The sequence below is a fragment of the Orcinus orca genome, chromosome 1, assembly GCF_937001465.1.
Source record: "Orcinus orca chromosome 1, mOrcOrc1.1, whole genome shotgun sequence".
Classification (NCBI taxonomy): Eukaryota; Metazoa; Chordata; class Mammalia; order Artiodactyla; family Delphinidae; genus Orcinus; species Orcinus orca.
The window spans coordinates 207,069,580-207,088,106 of record NC_064559.1 but is presented as its reverse complement, the minus strand read 5'-3'; the positions used below and the strand labels follow the sequence as shown (position 1 = coordinate 207,088,106).

The 18,527-nt window shown below is 46.5% G+C and overlaps 1 protein-coding gene across 26 annotated transcripts in view; it reads left to right on the top strand.

Moving 5' to 3' along the window:
* CAMTA1 (calmodulin binding transcription activator 1) overlaps positions 1–18,527 on the top strand; it is an 894,219-nt gene that overhangs the window by 846,708 nt on the left and 28,984 nt on the right. For all 26 annotated transcript variants that reach the window (XM_004272346.4, XM_033432830.2, XM_033432827.2 and 23 more), the window contains one exon: positions 15,115–15,266. In XM_004272346.4, the coding sequence (XP_004272394.1) occupies positions 15,115–15,266 (152 nt within the window). The remainder of the gene's footprint in view (positions 1–15,114; positions 15,267–18,527) is intronic.

Genomic DNA, 18,527 nt, shown 5'->3' with positions numbered 1-18,527 from the left:
GGTAGGAGTTTATTAATTTATTTTATTTATTTTTGCTGTGTTGGGTCTTCGTTTCTGTGCGAGGGCTTTCTCTAGTTGCGGCAAGCGGGGGCCACTCACTATCGCGGCCTCTCTTGTTGCGGAGCACAGGCTCCAGACGTGCAGGCTCAGTAGTTGTGGCTCACGGGCCCAGTTGCTCCGCGGCGTGTGGGATCCTCCCAGACCAGGGCTCGAACCCGTGTCCCCTGCATTAGCAGGCAGATTCTCAACCACTGCGCCACCAGGGAAGCCCTATCATGGTATTCTTTAGGACTAATTTCAGTTCCTAAACTCTTCTGTGGGGGTTACTTACAGGACATGCTTATAAGAAGCTCCCCCTACAAAAAAAAAAAAAAACGTTCAGATAAGTTTAGGAGACACACGTAGCATTAGCTTTCCCCAGCAATTTAGAGTGCACGTTAGAATAATAAGGTTCAGAAAAGTCATATGTTAAAGAAATACAAATGTACTTAGTGGTGTTTAACCCAGTGTTTCCAAAACATCTTTTTTTTTCTTTTTGTGGTACGCAGGCCCCTTTCACTGTTGTGGCCTCTCCCATTGCGGAGCACAGGCTCCGGACGCGCAGGCCCAGCGGCCATGGCTCACGGGCCCAGCCGCTCCGCGGCATGTGGCATCCTCCCGGACCGGGGCACGAACCCATGTCCCCTGCATCAGCAGGCGGACTCTCAACTACTGTGCCACCAGGGAGGCCCTCCAAAACATCTTTAAGCCAACATTCTGTTTTCATGGTCTGCTGAGATGTTACCTCACAAAATGGTTCTGAGCCTGGAATCCATAGATGTCCCATGGCTCTGAGTCTCCTGAAATTACATGCAAAACTTCGTATGTATGTGTTTTTCTGGGAAAGGATTTGTAGCTTTCATCACCGTCTAAGAGCCCATGAACATTAAGGGTGAGAGGGTATGGGTTCTTTTCTTACAAGGGAAGTCCAAGTCCAGTTTCTCTTAAATATCCTTCATCTGTATGTTTTATGTCAGCCTAGGGGTATCACTCAGCAGGCCTGGGCAGTCACTTCGGGGGCGCCCGGAGATATGGAGGGATCCACGTTGTAAACAGGGAGCTGACTTGATTGTGTTTATTGTCAAATGGATTTAAAAATTGGCAGCTTCTCTCTTTCCGTCAAGAATTGTGGAAAGAAATGCCCTATACAGGACACTGCCATATCGCTAACTCCAGATGTGTTCATTTCCAAACAAAGAAGAGAACAGGTTATTTTATTGCAGTAAAGCGACTTTTTGAAAGTTAAGGGCTGCAGAAGAGAAATCCATTGAGAGTTAATGATAAACAGTTAAGAACCAACTAAATTAGAGAAAGCTTTTCCTTCAAGAAATGTAAAACATTCAACTCACCTACTTTTATTTTTTTAATTATTTAAATTTATTTTATTTATTGATTATTTTTGGCCGTGTTGGGTCTTCGTTGCAGTGCGCGGGCTTCTCATTGTGGTGGCTTCTCTTGTTGGTGGAGCACGGGCTCTAGGCATGCGGGGTTCAGTAGTTGTGGCACGTGGGCTTCAGTAGTTGTGGCACACGGGCTCAGTAGTTGTGGCTCGTGGGTTCAGTAGTTGTGACTCATGGGGTCTAGAGCGCAGGCTCAGTAGTTGTGGCACACGGGCTTAGTTGCTCGGCGGCATGTGGGATCTTCCCGGATCAGGGCTTGAACCCGTGTCACCTGCATTGTCAGGCGGATTCTTAACCACCGCGCCACCAGGGAAGTCCCCCAGTATTGCCTTTATTGCAAGGATGTTGAGGTCCATTGCATCACAGCCTTTCTTATGAATAAGCATCTGTAGGAGACATTTCTTTCAGCTCTTAGTACCTGGAAGAGCCATATTATCCACAGCAACTGACAGTGATCTTGAAACTGCCTGCCTCCCTTTTTGCTTTGTTTGCTAAGTTCAGCCAAATTTGGGGCTCACAGTTAACCATTTTAGAGGATTTAATATGTCTTTTCTGTATAACGGCTTTACCCGAGCTTTAGTTTATTCTCCTCATGAATCGTCGTCTTACCTAATCTCTTGTTAATCATGAGTGTTTCTATCAGCCACCTCAAAGAGACATACCTAGATCCAGGACTGGTTCCGGTTCAGTGAGGACAGGGAGGGAAATGGAGAGGTTGAGAGGGAATGGATTAGGGCAGTGAAGGGAAATCGGGAAAGAGAGGAAGAGGGGAGAAAAGAGAGGTGAAGCTGCGTTAGGGATTTGCGAGGGATGCGTCCCAGGGTTAGCGCCCACTGCCATTTGAATTAGTTATTGACCTTTTGTTCCATCATGTAACTGCTCCCGAACCTTTAGATCAACGACGCTAAGTCACCTACATACAGACCTTCAAGTTGTGAACTTTTAAAGATGCGAACGTGTGTTTGCACTTCCAATCACGTAAGTTCACGTGTCTGGCATACATTGTCATGTGCATGCATCCGCTACAAGTGGTTGTGCTTTTGTGTACTTTATAGTACTGTATTGAGTACAGCGGTACAGTATCTTTATTTCAAGCCCAGGATGTCCGGAAGCACGTGTAAAAGCAGTGGTGATGTAGCTGTTAGTGCTAAGAAGCTCCAAGCAGTCATGATGGAAAACAAAAGTGAAAATAATTGAGAGAGTGGAGCGACGCGAAAAGACAGTAGACCTGATGGAAACGGAGACCCAGAGAAAGGATGAAGAGAGACAAGAGGAAGAAGTAGCTGAAGAACCGAAGAGATTCACGATGCGGGAAACGGCACGGGGTTTTCTTTACGGGAGGCGGCGCTGTTAGCGTTTGAGGCACAGGACCTGAACATAGAACGGTACACGAAGGTTGCGGCGGCCGTTCAGAATGCAATCCAGTGCTACCGTGTCATCTATGATGAGAAAAAAAGAGCTACTACCCAGACATCACTGGATCGTTTTTTCAGGAGGGTAGATGGAATTGAATCCAGCAAGGAACCAGAACCTGTGCCGTCAGCGTCAGGCGTGAGTGACATTGCAGCTCGCCCTCCGCCCCCTATTGCTGACGATCCTTCAGCTCTGCCATCTCCCACCTCCTCTGCCTCCTCCAGTCAGTAACTCTTCTTGCCTGTTCACTCGATGCCAGCCCCTGTATACCAGCTGTACTACTGTACTTTTCAAGGTACTGTACTGTAAGATTAAAAATGTTTGTTTTTTGTGTTTTTTTATGTATTATTTGTGTGAAAAGTATTAAAAACCTATTACAGTACAGTACTATATAGCCATGTGTTAGTTGGGTACCTAGGCTAACTTTGTTGTACTTAACGAAAAAATTGGGCTTAACGAACGCGCTCTCGGGACGGACCTCATTCGTACGTCGGAGACTTATTGTACACTGAGTGGGATGATTAAATAAGCCCAATCTGGGGACTTCCATGAGGACAGGAAGATAGGACAGCCCCACAACTGTATGAAATCAAGTTGCATCCCCATTTCGTGAAAATCACTCCGTTTTTACCTTTTTCACCTAATCCAAGGGGTGTTTGAATAGCGGCCTCACTAATACATTCATTCAGGCCTCACTCATTTGGAAGTTGCAAAAATTTGAAGATGACTCTGGTTTAGGGGTGGAGCCCTAACGGGAAATGTAGTACCAAGTTACAGCCTCCCAAACTCAAAGTGTGGAAGCTAGTAGCCTGCAGACACAGGAGCTTAGCCCTCGATGTGTTTTTATGTGGTGTCTGGAGCCAGGACACAAAATGGTCCTCATAGGGGTCATGACAGTGTACTAAAAAGGAGCTTAATGGCTAAAATTTTTCCACAGCTCTGGTGGTTCCCTTGGAGAAATATTTTATTTTGGAATAAAATGGTTAAAGTGGTATAACTTGGGGCTTCCCTGGTGGCGCAGTGGTTGGGAGTCCGCCTGCCGATGCAGGGGACACGGGTTCATGCCCCGGTCTGGGAGGATCCCACATGCCGTGGAGCGGCTGGGCCCGTGAGCCATGGCCGCTGAGCCTGCGCGTCCGGAGCCTGTGCTCCGCGACGGGAGAGGCCGCAGCTGTCAGAGGCCCGCGTACTGCAAAAAAAAAAAAAAAAAAAGTGGTATAACTTGGATTTTTTAAAAGATTTCTCTGTTTGTCAGAAAGGCCTATGATAAATTGTAAAATAGTATCTTTAGATGATTTTATCTATTTTGACTTACTTTTTAATACATCCAGTATCTTAAAGTAATACAGCTACTTCTTTTTAAAATATAGGCATTTCAGTCTGTTGATTTGGAAAGGACTTCTTCGCCTATATTTATTCCAGATTTTTACAGTCTTATGGCATTGTAAAAAAAAATTATTGTACTTAATACACTTTTGAGTTCTGTGTAGAATCCAGTGTTTAAGAAAACACATATTTGTGGAACTTTTTGGACTTACACTCTCTCATGAGGTAGCAGGACAGTTGGAACATCTGTGCAGATGGCATCCCTACAATTAGCCCTGGAAGAAAAGCACTGCCAGCAGCAGCTCTAAATAATTTATGGAGAGCGAGTTGGAAACAGCAAAAGGAGGAGTGTTTCAACTAGAATCCCGGACACGTGGTTTTTCAGTCAGATACTGAAAACCACCAGGAACTCAGGGCAAATAACATCTCTTATGATTAGAAGCATTCACTAGAAGCAGCCAGGATTTTTTTTTTTTTTTACGTCTTTGCCCCACCTTGTAACACATCTTACTCACAGAGTTTTCTTTTTTATTGCGTTTTCAACTTTTGTCATCGCAACCTCATGAAGCAGGGCTGCTAAGGTGAAAGTGTTATCCTGTACCGTCTCAGTTTCTTGTTTGTTTTCAGATGCCTGGTCCCCGATCTGTTTGATGGGATTAGGAAAGCATGGCCCCGAGAGAAGGGAGGGAGCTGCTTTTAGTAACTCGGCTGGAGAAAAGTCACCTAGAAATGACGAAGGGAAACAAATACTTGGTGCTACGCCATCTCCTTTACCTTCTTCTGCTTGAAATCCACACTTTCTATTTTGAACAGATGAAATCAGTCCCTTGTTCAGTATGTATTGAGGGCTTACTACGTCCCAGGCCCCGGGAAGATGGCACTGAGCGGAGTAAAGGCAGGCGCTGGCCCCATAGAACTGTCGAGATCTCTCTTCCTTCCCCTTTATTTCCAGTAGGCTGAGGTTCTGGGAATGAAGGCTTATTTATGTCTTATTTGGTTTTTGCGTCCCTGGTGGCCACCACCACAACTTGAGTTGTCCTGTTCGCTGTCCCATCCCCAGGGCCCTGGCCGGTGCCCGGCAGTGGTGTCCCAGCAGGGGCTGTGCAGTCGACATTCGACATTCGCGGAATGAGTCTGTTCTGGCCCTGATTCTCCATCTTTCTTCCCCGAGGACTCGGAGTGGTTTTTTTGGTACAGCTGGGCACCCCAGAACAACCTGCCGGCGGTTAATTAATGGTTTCTTGCCCCTTGACAATTCCCGTGCGTTTTGTACTGCGTCTTGGCAATTGTAGTTCTTAAAGGCAGGGTTTTCCTTTTCCACTTCCTCCGTGCAAGTCATTTAAAGTTCATCCCCCGCTCACATCCTTACGTCCAGGTGAGATGGCTGTTCACCTCCAAGTCCTGTTACAGCGCTTTTTCCCTCTAAAGACCCCGTTGGTGTCTGGTAACAGGCTTTCCTCCGTCACTTCATCCATTTCTAGAATGTCTCAATCCGCGCTTATAATATCTCTCATTTTCACTGGGTGCTGAAACTGTTGAGGCAGTGGCCTCCAACTGTGTTGCTTTGGGGGACGTTAGCAAACCTGAAACGTGCCCCTCTTTTGAGATTAGATGACTGTAGGTATAGAATCTGTGTCAGAGTTCCCGACTTCCTTCGCTCTCATGCTAATTAGGGGCAGTTTTGCTGCCTCGAACTGCAGTTGGTTCGCTACGTGACTGACGGTGAAGTTGGGTGCTGCGTAATTCAGGTGCCCTTACATGCTGGATGCCGTGGCGTGATCCAGCGGAGCTCCTTGGGTTCCACTGACCCTTCTTGTCCTTGGAGGAGAGGTTGGACATCTTCGCCCTCGTGCAGCTCCAGCTGTAGCGCTGCAAGATCTCAAAGGAGAAATCCTTGTAGATTGGCTTTGCAGCTCTCTAACAGTCTGTCTCCTCACCGCTGTTCGTCAGCTTAAAGGATTTTTCCCTGTCATGCCTGAGACTCTGAATTCGTGAACAGGGTGAAACACAGACCAAGAAGCAATATGAATCCCACCTCCCTGCCAATGAAGAAAGTCTGAAGAAGAATTGCTGGTGTCATTTCTAGTGTTTTGGTCCATAGCGCTGGGGAGTTTTGAAGAAGTGGAGGAGGGCAGTTTTTCCTAAGGCTAAATTTAGCCATTGCTTTGGAAAATCAGAGCGGTACAGCTTGTGCCTTATCTCCGGCCGGGCCTCACCCTCTCCTCTGCACTTGGACGTCTTCAGTAGCTCGCCGGGGAAGAGCAGCTCCCTGCACTCCAGCGGCCCCTTGATTCTGGGAAGGAATCAAGCGACTTTCCCCGTCTTTCTGAGCCTCCTGCAAAATGCAGGAGGCTTCCAAAGCAGCAGCTACGGTTCTCTACAGAAATAGCCCAAGTCATGCCTCCTTTTGCTTCATCAACCCTTCCTGCCAGCTCAGCCAAGGGCTGGAAATGGAACGAGAGACACGGCCTCTGGTCCCCAGTCCAAATAGCAACAGGAGGGCACATGTGTGCTCAAGCCACAAATAACGCGTTTTAAAATAGCAGATGGGATCTGGTGATCGCGCCTTCATTCATTTACCTGCCAAGGCAAAACTTGCTCCTCTGCTCTGGCAGTAAGGCCGGCGGTCGCCCGGGTCAAGCCGTTGGAATCACAAGCTCCGGTTTGCAGATGTTATTTGTCGGCTGATTTTCAGGCCCTGCAAAGCCATGCCCACTTTCTGAGGCTGTTCTAGAAAATGTCTCTTTGGTCTCACACGGTAAAAATGGCATGTCTCTAAAACAGCTTAACCTGTTAAGCACTTTCGTAACTAATTAGATCAAGGTGTGCTGCCAGCCACTGTGTTCCAGATACTCCGTTTCACCAGGGAAAAGTAGGAATACCTAGAAGGTAGGGATCTATATTTATAATGTGACGCTGAATGGATAAAGGAAAGTGACGTTGCCGTGAAATTCCAGTTTGTGTCTACGAAGGGTCAGATCTTCCTCAGCTTTTCTGCCAGGGTCTTCACCAATACAGTTACATTATTTCCTTACCTGATCCCCCAGGAAAGGGCAGCCAGCCAGGTAGATGCCTAGAGCTTTTTCACGTGCTTTCAAGGCACCTCCATTGGGTTCTGAGCATTTTGACTGCTCTTTCTTTCCCCGGGGGCTAAGGGGTAAAACTGGCTAACTGGAGTATCATCCCTGGGAGCCCACTGTGGAGAGCAGAGGTCACTCAGAGCCCCTGCCCCAGAGTTTGAATGACATCATCCACAAATTGGCTTCTGAAGAAGCTTAAATTAGAAAAGAATATTCCTTTCCACTGACTGGGCCCCCATTCTGTATCTGATACCAGGGGTACAAGACTTGCAGACAGCTCGCTCTGGTAGAAATGACATATGTAAGAAAATAACTGTACATTCTGGTAGAAATGACATGTGTAAGAAAATAACTATACACAGGACACAGAGCGAGACATGACGATTTGCTGGGTAGACTGGAAAGCACGTGGGTCTGGAGTCTAACCTGCGCTCTAATCCCTGCCCTGATACTTAGGACCTCGCGTAAGTAACACATTTTCGGAGCCTCAGCTTCCTCATCTGTAAAAGAAAGAGGAAAATCAGAGTTGTTTTCCAGATCAGAAATAACACATGTGGAATGTCTGGCCTACGTAGATGCTCAGTGGCAGCTACACATCATAAAACTGAAGGGATGTTTGAGCCACACTGAACAATAAGAAGGTCGCCACGTGGACATGGGGAAAGGTTGGCATCACCCAAGGCGCAGAAACGTGTAAGGTTCCTGATGGCTTTGGAGAACAGTGAGTATGAGAGGACCCCTAAAAAGTAGCCCGAGGCCGTCAGCAAAGAGCCTCCCCTGCCGTACCAAACGCTTGACGTTTTATTTGTAGGTCCCAGGGGAGGCAGCTAAGTGTTTTTAGCAAGAGTATCTGATATAAAGTCAGAAATTGCTTCATGTTGTATTGCTCAATACAGTCATGAAAATCAATTCAGTTCCAAGATTTAAAGTGCGTTGTGCATAATCTGTAGGAGGTTATGGTCACTAGGTGCGGCTGAACACCTGAGACCAGCACTAGCCTGAGTCCAGCTAGTCGTTGGTTCCTGACACAGACGCTTTCTCTCATCAGATGCCCAAACACTTGGGATTCTCCAATTTTACAGCAGCAAATCCCAAACCTTCTAAACTTAGAATATACTGCGGGTGTCTGACTTCATGAAGTTTTTTCTGTGTTAAAACTTTGGTACTGCTTAGGAATTTTAGGTCGATATTAATTGGGGACATTTTTAAAATGAGTCGCTTTGAGGGTTAGGAATCCCTGTCAAAGAGAGATGCAGAGATGACCCATGACTGCTGCTGTGCTGTGTGACACTTTGTGTGGTAGCCCTGAGGAGACACTTGGACAGGGTGAACCCAGCAAGAGTAAAGGGGACATGAAGCGGGCCAGCAGTTGGCTGGAAATGTTTTTTCATCTTCTTGATCTCCGTAGTACTCAGAGCTATTCTGGGATTAGGAGTGTATTTTTCTTTATGTTTTCTAGTGTTGTTGGAAAACTCTAGGAACTGAAGGATAACAAAGTAGTTGGATATACTACATGCTATATCCTGTACCTGTACTTTTGAGATACAGAAATTAGGCCTAGGCTTCTCTCTTTGTAGTTTAATGTATCGGGAAGATTTCTTTTCAGCATTTATTTTATCGACTTATTATATCCAGGTAACACAGTTACTTCCACCATCATTTTATCTATGTTTAAAATGCCCCCTAGAAGGGTAGAATGAATACTGCAATGCTGTGTTAGAGTTGGAGACATTGTATGAACTCATGTTTATTTTCATATAGATAGAAAAATAATTATAGATATGTGTGCATACATGGGCTGTTATACTTACAACTTTGTCCTGGCTCTGTGCACTGAGAGGGCCCAGGAGCAGAGACACTCCAGCAGTAATGAGCACACCTAGCACCCGGATCTTGGTTTCTAAATGCCATTCTCCAATAAAAGCAACCAGGGCTCCCTAGAGAGACCGCTGATTCTAGGGCTGGGACAGGGAAAGTACAAGATGAGCCTGGAGCATCCGGTAATGCCAGAAAGTAAGGAAGTGCTCGAAAAAGAAGGGAAAAAAGCTCAGGGTGTGTCCAAGGGACACAGGAGCCAGCTTGAAAGAGCTCCCAGTGGCCACGCTGGGACAATTGGGGCAAATTAATGTAGTATCGGATGATGACCAAAGTGTAAAATAAATATCCATGAGTTCATACTAGTACAGATGAAAGGTTGATCAAGTAAATCACGAAGGACAAAGCTTCCTTCTAGGAGAACTCCAAATGATATGTGTGGATACTCCTCTATCCACAGGGTGGAGCTTAATTCCCGTCCCCTTGCTCGGCTGGACTTAGGGACTTGCTTCCAAAGGATAGAGTAGGGAGAGAGGAAAATAGGAACTTTATCATGGAGCACTATAGATTTATAGAGCAAATGATCACGGTCTACATCAGCAGTCCATCATCATTTACCCCTGCTTGTGTGATGGGCAGGGCACTTCCCCTCGGATCCTCTTGGTAAAAACCCGTGACTCCAGTCTAATCATTAGAAGACATGTCAGGCCAACTTCAAGGCAGGGACATCTACAAAGTACTTGACCAGTAGTCTTCAAAACTGCTCAAATTGTGACAGATGAGAGAAGAGAAAGGCGATTTAACAGCCAAATGCAACATGGTATCCTTGGTTGGATGCTGGAACAGAAAAAAAATACATTAATTCTAATTCAGTTCTGATGGTGTGGTCTAACTCAAGTCTATAATTTAGTGAATAGGAGCGATATACCAGTGTTAGTTGCTGAGTTTTGACAAATGTACCCTAATTGCGTAAGATGTTCATATTAGGGGAAACTGGGTGAAGGGTATGTGGGAACTCAACTACCTTTGCAACTCATCTGTGAATCTCAATTATTCAAAAAAAATTTTTAAATGTATTATTATTTTTTAATGTTCCAGAGGTATGACTGGGTAAAAGGTCCCTGTCCAATAGTAGTTCAGACTTAAGAGAGTCTGACCACTTTTAAAAATTCAGTTTATTTCATCTTCACGGGCAGCATAGATAGTGATATTCCCATTTTACAGAGGAAATTGAGGTGCAAAATGGTCATTATTTTTCCAGAGTCACACAGTGACAGGATTAAACCTGGAGCTCTTCTCTCTACTCCAGTGTTCTTTCCACTATGTCATCGCTGCCCAGTCTAGAAACGCTGCTTCTGCTAAAAAGGGTGCAGCTCGAACAGGCTCGGGAAGAGGCTTGGAATGAACCGTGAGCCAGACTTGCTGCAAAGCCATCAGCATCATTTACCTTTTGTCTGGGGTACAGGTAGGTGGGTGCGTGTGTCTTGAATGTAGTGGGAAGGAATTGCTGCATGATAGTTGAAAGATCTCATTCCCTGAAACTACACAAGTAAATAAACTGCTTTAGAGAAAAGCAGGAGGCAAAGGCAGGCACCTGGGAAGACATCCCACTCAGAAGAAAAAGAAAGTAATAAAGAGGTAAGATCTGATGGGGATGAGAGAGGAGTGCCTGGTTAGCTGCAGATAGCAGTGCAAGGAGGTGGATTTTAAATCGTTTTCGAGTGTCGTCAGGTCTGAATTGGCCGTGTGCTTGAGAAGATGCACAGCCCAATGCTGTTGGCAGAGCCCGTGTGGATGGACCGGGTATGATGTACAGGAGGTGACATTTTGCCTGTCCACATTGGGTGGGAACCCGTGCTTCTGCTCGAGCAGGTGGTCCTGGGGTCCTTCTTTAACAAGCACTGGGGTGGAAAGAGGATTCATTCTTGAGGAAGGAGGCTGGGGTCTTAGAGCAGCAGTTCTTGAAATGTGGTCTCAGACCAGAAGCATCAGCGTCACCTGAGAACGTGTTTGAAGTGCACCCTCTAGGCTCACCCAAACCTAGCAAAACCAACACCAACACCAAAACAAGCTGGGCATTGCCCCCACCAGTGTGGTTCAAAAAGCCCACTGGGTGATTCTGATGCCTGCTGGCACCTGAGAACCACTAGGCTGAGCAGACGCCTCCGCTCGGGTGGCACACTGCCTGCAGCGGGCACGAGCCGGAGGGTGAGCACCCAGACGCCACTGCCGCCGCAGGGGGGACCCAGACGTATAACCCTGGAGGCTCACGTGCTTCGGGAAGTGGGTGCCCTCAGCTTACTTTCCGTGCAGCCGGGTCTCACGAGGGAGCAGTCCAGTCGCTTCACTCAGACTGTCCTAAGGACAGGGGGGTTGCAACCCCTCAAAGCTGAATCACCGTTGGCTCTGTTTGAAACATCGTGGGCAAGACTGCAGCCAAATTCATCAGCCCCCTCAATCTGTACATTATTTGTTTTCCTCTCCTCCCCGCCTCCACAGTGCATTCATTTAACAACCCAGGTTCATTCAGGCTGCAGAAATTATTTGTTGGCCAACAAAGGAGCACAGGGATCTCTTCACTAAGCCATCCCCCAGTGCCTGGTACACAGTAGGTGCTCAATAAATATTTGTGCATGAACAAATAGATCTTCAAATGTACTTTTTTCATCAGAAAAAGTTTTTTGCTTCTAATTGTATTACCCTCATCCTATAATTTCACACAATATACAATTAAGATGAGAGATAGGTCTGAAATTGCCAAGTGTTTTGCAATAATGTTTTAGTTAATAAAGCTGTAAAGCCCGAAACAAGCATGAAGTTGTTGCTTTTGACTTGCCAGTCATGGAGAGCTGGACACCATCATTGTATCCATCGGAGGAAGCCTTACAGAGGAAAGGAAGTATGATCAGAAAGGCTCCGATTCTTGATTCACGGGGTGGCGCAGACCTGACTCTCTGGGATGCCAGCTCAGTTGTTTCCTGTTTTAATAATCACTACCTCCCCCCTTTGGAGTCAAGAGGCTCAGAGATGCCGTTCTGCACGATATAATTTTCTTAAGAGGCAAAAAAACTGCTTCTGAGTATCTTCACGAAGTGCTTCTCAGAGCAGCTTAATCACACGCAAGAGCTGACTGCACAGTCCACTGTGGCGCCGAAGCTGGACACGCAGCCCAGAAGCAGGGAGCCAGTGACCCCTGGGGCAGACAAGGCGTCGTGGTGACAGTGTTTTGGCGGGGAGATGCATTGGCAGGGCCTGGCTCCGCGATGTCGGGGAGGGTCGGTCTGCAGTGTCCACGCTTGGCAGGGGATGGGTGGGGGATGGGTGGAGTTGGGGGGACGAGCCGGGGCTGCCTGCACTGTCACCGCCGCAGCCAGAACAGAGCCACCCCGATGGGCTGAGCACAGCCGGGTGGCGAGCTCTGTGCCCTTCTGCCCCTTGGCATGACGTGGCGTGTTAATCTTGGCCACTGTGCTCCAGACAAGTGCAAACCGATCTCCGAGAGAAGCGAATCGGATTCTGAACACTCACTTAATAGATGCAAGATTTGCAGGCTGGCAGAAGAAATCATCAGAACATGGCTATAGAGGCTTAAGCTGTTTCAGTGGGATGAGTGAGGGTCTCTGGGTGGGTTCAGAGATGAGTGGTTGTCTGGCTAGCAGGATCAGCAGGAAGCAGGGAGAATTTATAAACATACCACGAAGGATAACTGCTGCTCCACTTGGGATCACTCTTTTTTTCTTACCTTTCTTTTTTTTTTTTTTTTGCGTTACGCGGGTCTCTCACCACTGTGGCCTCTCCCGTTGCGGAACACAGGCTCCGGACCCGCAGGCTCAGGGGCCATAGCTCACGGGCCCAGCCGCTCCGCGGCATGTGGGATCTTCCCGGACCGGGGAATGACCCTGTGTCCCCTGCATCGGCAGGCAGACTCCCAACCACTGCGCCACCAGGGAAGCCCGGATCACACTCTTTTTGAAAGGTAAAATTCTTTGTCCTCAGTTGGCTCCAGATGGAGAAGTCCCACATTCTACAAAATTTCCATTATCTAATGAGGAGGGCATGGAGTAAGGATTCTAAAATCAACTCTGAAGTCACGTTTTCCATTAGTGGTCACAGGATGACCACGGCCATGGCCAGTGCATCACAAGCAGATCCATTCAGGGTTACTCCCCCATCCGTGACTGTGCCACTGAGATGCTTAGAGGGTCCTCAGAGTTCGTCACACCTGTCTGCATGAAATTGGAACAGAGAGACGTTACCTTTCACTTGTAAAGAGGAAGGATTTTTTCCTCTCGTGTTGTTCCTGGAAATAGCTTACTAAGAAAATAATACCACAATTCTTGAAAAGCAGTCTACCTCCTCTTGCTTTTGTGGTTTAGAGAAGTGAGACCAATTTGACATTCGGTATTGAAAACTTCCCCGTTTTCAATACCGAATTGAAAACGTATTTACTATCTTTTTACGTTGAGAAAAAAGTTCCGTTCCCTCGGGTAAGTCCGTCTAATCCTTGTGCATCTTCTCTTCCCATAAGTTTCCCTTCCTGTTGTCACATGGGGGCTTAGCTCCGGGTCCTGGAGACGGAGAAGCCAGGTATCTTTTCATGCCTCAGTGTCTTCATCTGTAAAATGAAGACAGTGACAGGACCGGCCTCACACAATGGCCGTGAGGGTAAATGAGTTAACATTTGTCAAGTTATTTACACAGTGACTGGCACGGATTCGGTAAGTGTTAGCTCCGTCCACTTTTTAATCTCTCGTAGGATCGATACGCTTTACCCACTAGTGTCAGGATTTACAGTCAGGATGGCAAGGAACGCTGATAAAATATTCCCCGAGGGTACTCCTTTTCATGATTCAGTTGTCTGTATTTGGAAAATAGTGACTCCATTAGCAATTTTGAGGAAGAACTATGTTGTCACAGATGTTTGATCAATTTCCCAAGACATTTCATTCACATGCCACAAGGTGATGCTGATGGCTGGCACATTTATCTGGGACTTACCCATGTCCTGAGCATTTTCATCTGTTACTTCATTAAATTCCCTCAACACCCCTCGGAGGTAAGGACAGTTACTATCCCCATTTAAGAGTTAAGGAGGGCTTCCCTGGTGGCGCAGTGGTTGAGAGTCTGCCTGCCGATGCAGGGGACGCGGGTACGTGCCACGGTCCGGGAAGATCCCACATGCCGTGGAGCGGCTGGGCCCGTGAGCCATGGCCGCTGACCCTGCACGTCCGGAGCCTGTGCTCCGCAACGGGACAGGCCACAACAGTGAGAGGCCCGCGTACCGCAAAAAAAAAAAAAAAAAAGTTAAGGAAACTGAGACACCAAAGGTTTTGTTCGAAGTTACACAACCATCATATGGCACAGCCAGTGTTCTTAACTGTGTCCTGATTGGTCCTTACCCCCCTCTCCAGCTTCATCTTCTGCTCTCCTCTCTGCTGTGGTCCAGCCACATGGCTTCTGCTCGTGGAACGTTCTGCCTCAGGGCCTTTGCATTTGCTCTTACCTAACCCCAGCTCTAATGTATGTGTGTGTCTGTGGCTAGAGCCTGGATCAGAAAATCTTTTTTTTTCTTTTTCCAGTGTGTGGGTAAAAGATACTACTTAAAAAAAAATCTAGATATCTGTATCTGTGTGGGGTTGTGTGTGTTCTTCTTTCCCATAGTGATTGCTTTCTTCCAGTGATTTAAATTAAATTGTATTCATTTCATTTGTTTGCTCTAGGGGCCTTTCAACCAGATCTCTCTTCAAGGTTTCCATTGGGGAATTTGCCAAAGAAATGAGGTCCAGGAACCTGAAACCAGGACCTTGACAAAAAGGGGTTTTCTGTTCCTTTCGCTGAGAACTTTGGGCTGCTGTCGAGGCTGCAGTCTTATGTGAGGTGTCAGGGTCACTACCGCGCTGGAGACATCCAGCCTGGGCAAAGCCCGGTGATTTGGTTGGGTCGGTGGCCATCTTCGATGCCCGTCCTGCAGGCTCGCCTAGGCCACGTGTTAATGGCCCTTCTTCCAGAACACAACCTCACTCTTCCTTGTTCTGCCCTAGATAACCAGTTCAGGATGTCCATCCTTGAGCGACTGGAGCAGATGGAAAGGAGGATGGCTGAGATGACCGGGTCCCAGCAGCACAAGCAGGGGAGCGGAGGAGGGAGCAGCGGAGGGGGCAGCGGTAGTGGGAACGGAGGAAGCCAAGCTCAGGTACGAGTCTGCGCGGACTGTCGCCTTTCATGGTGTCTAATGTTTTATTGATGTGCAAGGCTGTCGATCACAAGTCCCTTCTCTGCTGCTGCTGGCACCCTTCCTGGAAGAGGCAAGAGGCAGGGGGGTGCTTTGTAGTCCCTGTGTTTCTGACTATTCAACTCTGTGTTAGGGAAGAAGCCTTGGACTGTGGGGCTTCTCAGTGGTTCACCTTCCTAAGCCTTGAATCACTTACTGATCTCAGAACTCACTGCAGTTATCTGACAGCGGGAGGGCGGGCATCCAGTGACAGAACAGAGGCCAAGAGATGACTCAGATTCGCTGGGCTCAGAGTTCAATTAGAACCTATTTTGTGTTTTGTGTTCTATCTTTATCTTGAGTATAAATAGAAAACATAATTGTTTTATAAGGGCCCAGAGAAACTGTTTCTGTAATTTTTCAGTGCAGAATAGTAGAACATTATACATTCTGTCGTTGTTACAAATGCTTTTTCATCAGTTCCGTGATGAACGCATTATTATTGTCAGGTACGGGGAAATCATCAAATATTATTTTAGAGTCCCGTTAGTCTTGAAGGCTTTATGTCAATTTCATTTAGGAGCTTCATTTTGGGGAAGTTTCCTAGGCAGAAATTATTTTTCAGGAGGCCCTAGAATAAATTTTTTTGAATTAATTAATTTTTTTTTTTTTGGCTTTGTTGGGTCTTCATTGCTGCGTGCAGGCTTTCTCTAGTTGCGGCGAGTGGGGGCTACTCTCTGTTGCAGTGCATGGGCTTCTCATTGCGGTGGCTTCTCTTGTTGTGGAGCACGGGCTCTAGGAGTGTGGGCTCCGTAGTTGTGGCGCACGGGCTTAGTTGCTCCGTAGCATGTGAGATCTTCCCGGACCAGGGATTAAGCCCGTTTTCCCCTGCATTGGCAGGCAGATTCTTAACCCCTGCGCCACCAGGGAAGTCCCCTAGAATGAATTTAAAGGGACTGATGGTGTTTCTTACCTCCACCACTGAGACATCACCTAAAAACCTCAAATAATTCCCCCTCTTTCTCTTCAAGATGAATGTTGATTTTTTTCTGAACAATTATATTTTAAAGTGAACATTTGGAGTTTTATGATCCTTGTAAGTATCAAGTATTAGTAATATTTTTAATAATAGATGAAACACATCTATTTCATCACAATAGATGAAAACAAAGCATGCGGTACCACATCCCCGAAACTAACCTTTTTCCGGGAATTTCCTTCTTATTTCTCTCCTATCTTCAGAAATCAGTGGAAAAGGAAAGACTTGGCACAAAGGAAAATATTATTAAGGCTTCCTGTCCACCTGATACTACTGTTTTATAAAAAGAAGTAAACATTATTTACTATCTATCTCATGGCTAAAATAAGAGATTCCCACGAAATCCTTTTTCTTTCACCAACAAAGGCTGCATAAAGGGAATGGAGAGTAGTGTCATTTTATAGCTCAACTATCTGGCAACTGGCCTATTGTCTGATCCCATATTAACTGCTACTGAATACTCTTTCATCAGTTTAAGCTGGCTTCGATAAATATCTGTGTCCACCTTATGTGATAGAGGTGGAGCTGTTTTTGTTAATGCAAAGAAATTCCCTCTTTGCTCACTACCCAGTGACTTCCGTGTGCCCCTGAATGTGTCTGTCTGGGCCTTTCGAGTCAAGGTCATTCTGCTGAAGGTCGGGGTTGCCCGGCTGTGCTCCTCTAAACGTGTCACGACAGTTCTAGTGAGGGTGACATTAACCATCCTTGCCTTTTTATTTTTGCAGGCGTTTTTTTTTTTCCAGATTTCAACACAAAAAACAATGAGGAGCAACAGTGTTTCTGTAGTAATTGAATTTCATGGGGTTTGTAACTGGACAAAATACCTTTAAAATAATACCAGAGAGGAGAATTAGACCAGAAGGGCCATTTATTCGGGGTGGGGCAGGGGCGGGGGGTTGTGAAACGTAAAAGTGCTGGAGCAGAGACTCAGATAAGCCGTTGAGGTTCCTAACTTTGATTTTATTTTTCTTCTTTCACAACCTCCTTTTACAAAAAAGAGAAGAAAGCCAGGTGGCTAACATGAGTGAATTTCTCTTTCTCGTGTGCCTCTGTGGTTAGCAAGAACGCTTAAATTTCAAGGTCTCTCATGCCTTCCCCAGTGTCCTTTTCGTTTTATATAAAGGACTGGATTATTACTGGATTTTTAAAAATCTGTTTTTTTGGTTTTTTTGCGGTACGCGGGCCGCTCACTGTTGTGGCCTCTCCCGTTGCGGAGCACAGGCTCCGGACGCGCAGGCTCAGCGGCCATGGCTCACGGGCCCAGCCGCTCCGCGGCATGTGGGATCTTCCCGGACCGGGGCACGAACCCGCGTCCCTCGCATCGGCAGGCGGACTCTCAACCACTGCGCCACCAGGGAAGCCCTAAATCTGTTTTTTCAATTGAGATGTAATTGACATATAATATCATACTAGTTCCGGGTGCACAACATGATGGTTCGGTATTTGTATACATTTTGCCAAATCATCACCATGATAAGCCTAGTTAACACCCATCATCACACATAGTTACAAACTTTTTTTCCTTGTGTCGAGAACTTTTAAGATCTGCTGTCTTAGCAACTTTCCAGTATGCAGTACAGTCTTATGAACTATAGTTGCCATGCTGTACATTACATCCCCAGGACTTATTTGTTTTATAACTGGAAGTTTATAACTTTTGACCCCCTTCACCCATTTTTCCCACCTCCTCCCCCTACCTCTGGCAACTATCAGGCTGTTCTCTGTATCTATGAAGTCAGGAGGCTTTTGTGTGTATGTGTGTGTGTGTGTGTGTGTGTGTGTGTGTTAAGATTCCTCATATAAGTGGCATCATACGGTATTTGTCTTTCTCTGACCTATTTCACTTAATGTAATGCCCTCAAGGTCCATCCATGTTGTTGCAAATGTATTACTGGATATTTCTAAGTGCTTCTTTAGGGAGAAAAATCCCCATCTAAGTGACTTAATTCTCCTTCAGAAGGAGCAGGGGAGTCAGGAGCTCCAGGCGGCCAGTGGTGGAAGCATAAGTTACCCTGCCTTACTCTCCCCTGACAGTTTACTGCCTGCAGTGTTTAATTCAGCTGGGAGGCTGGGGCCACGTTTTCTGTTCGTTTCTTTTTAGCAGTATATACTTTCCCTGAGCTGGATCAGCACGAAGCTCACAATCAGAGCGTCAGCTGCAGCAGACAGACTCTGACGTCCGTAGAGTTACAGAAAATTACTGT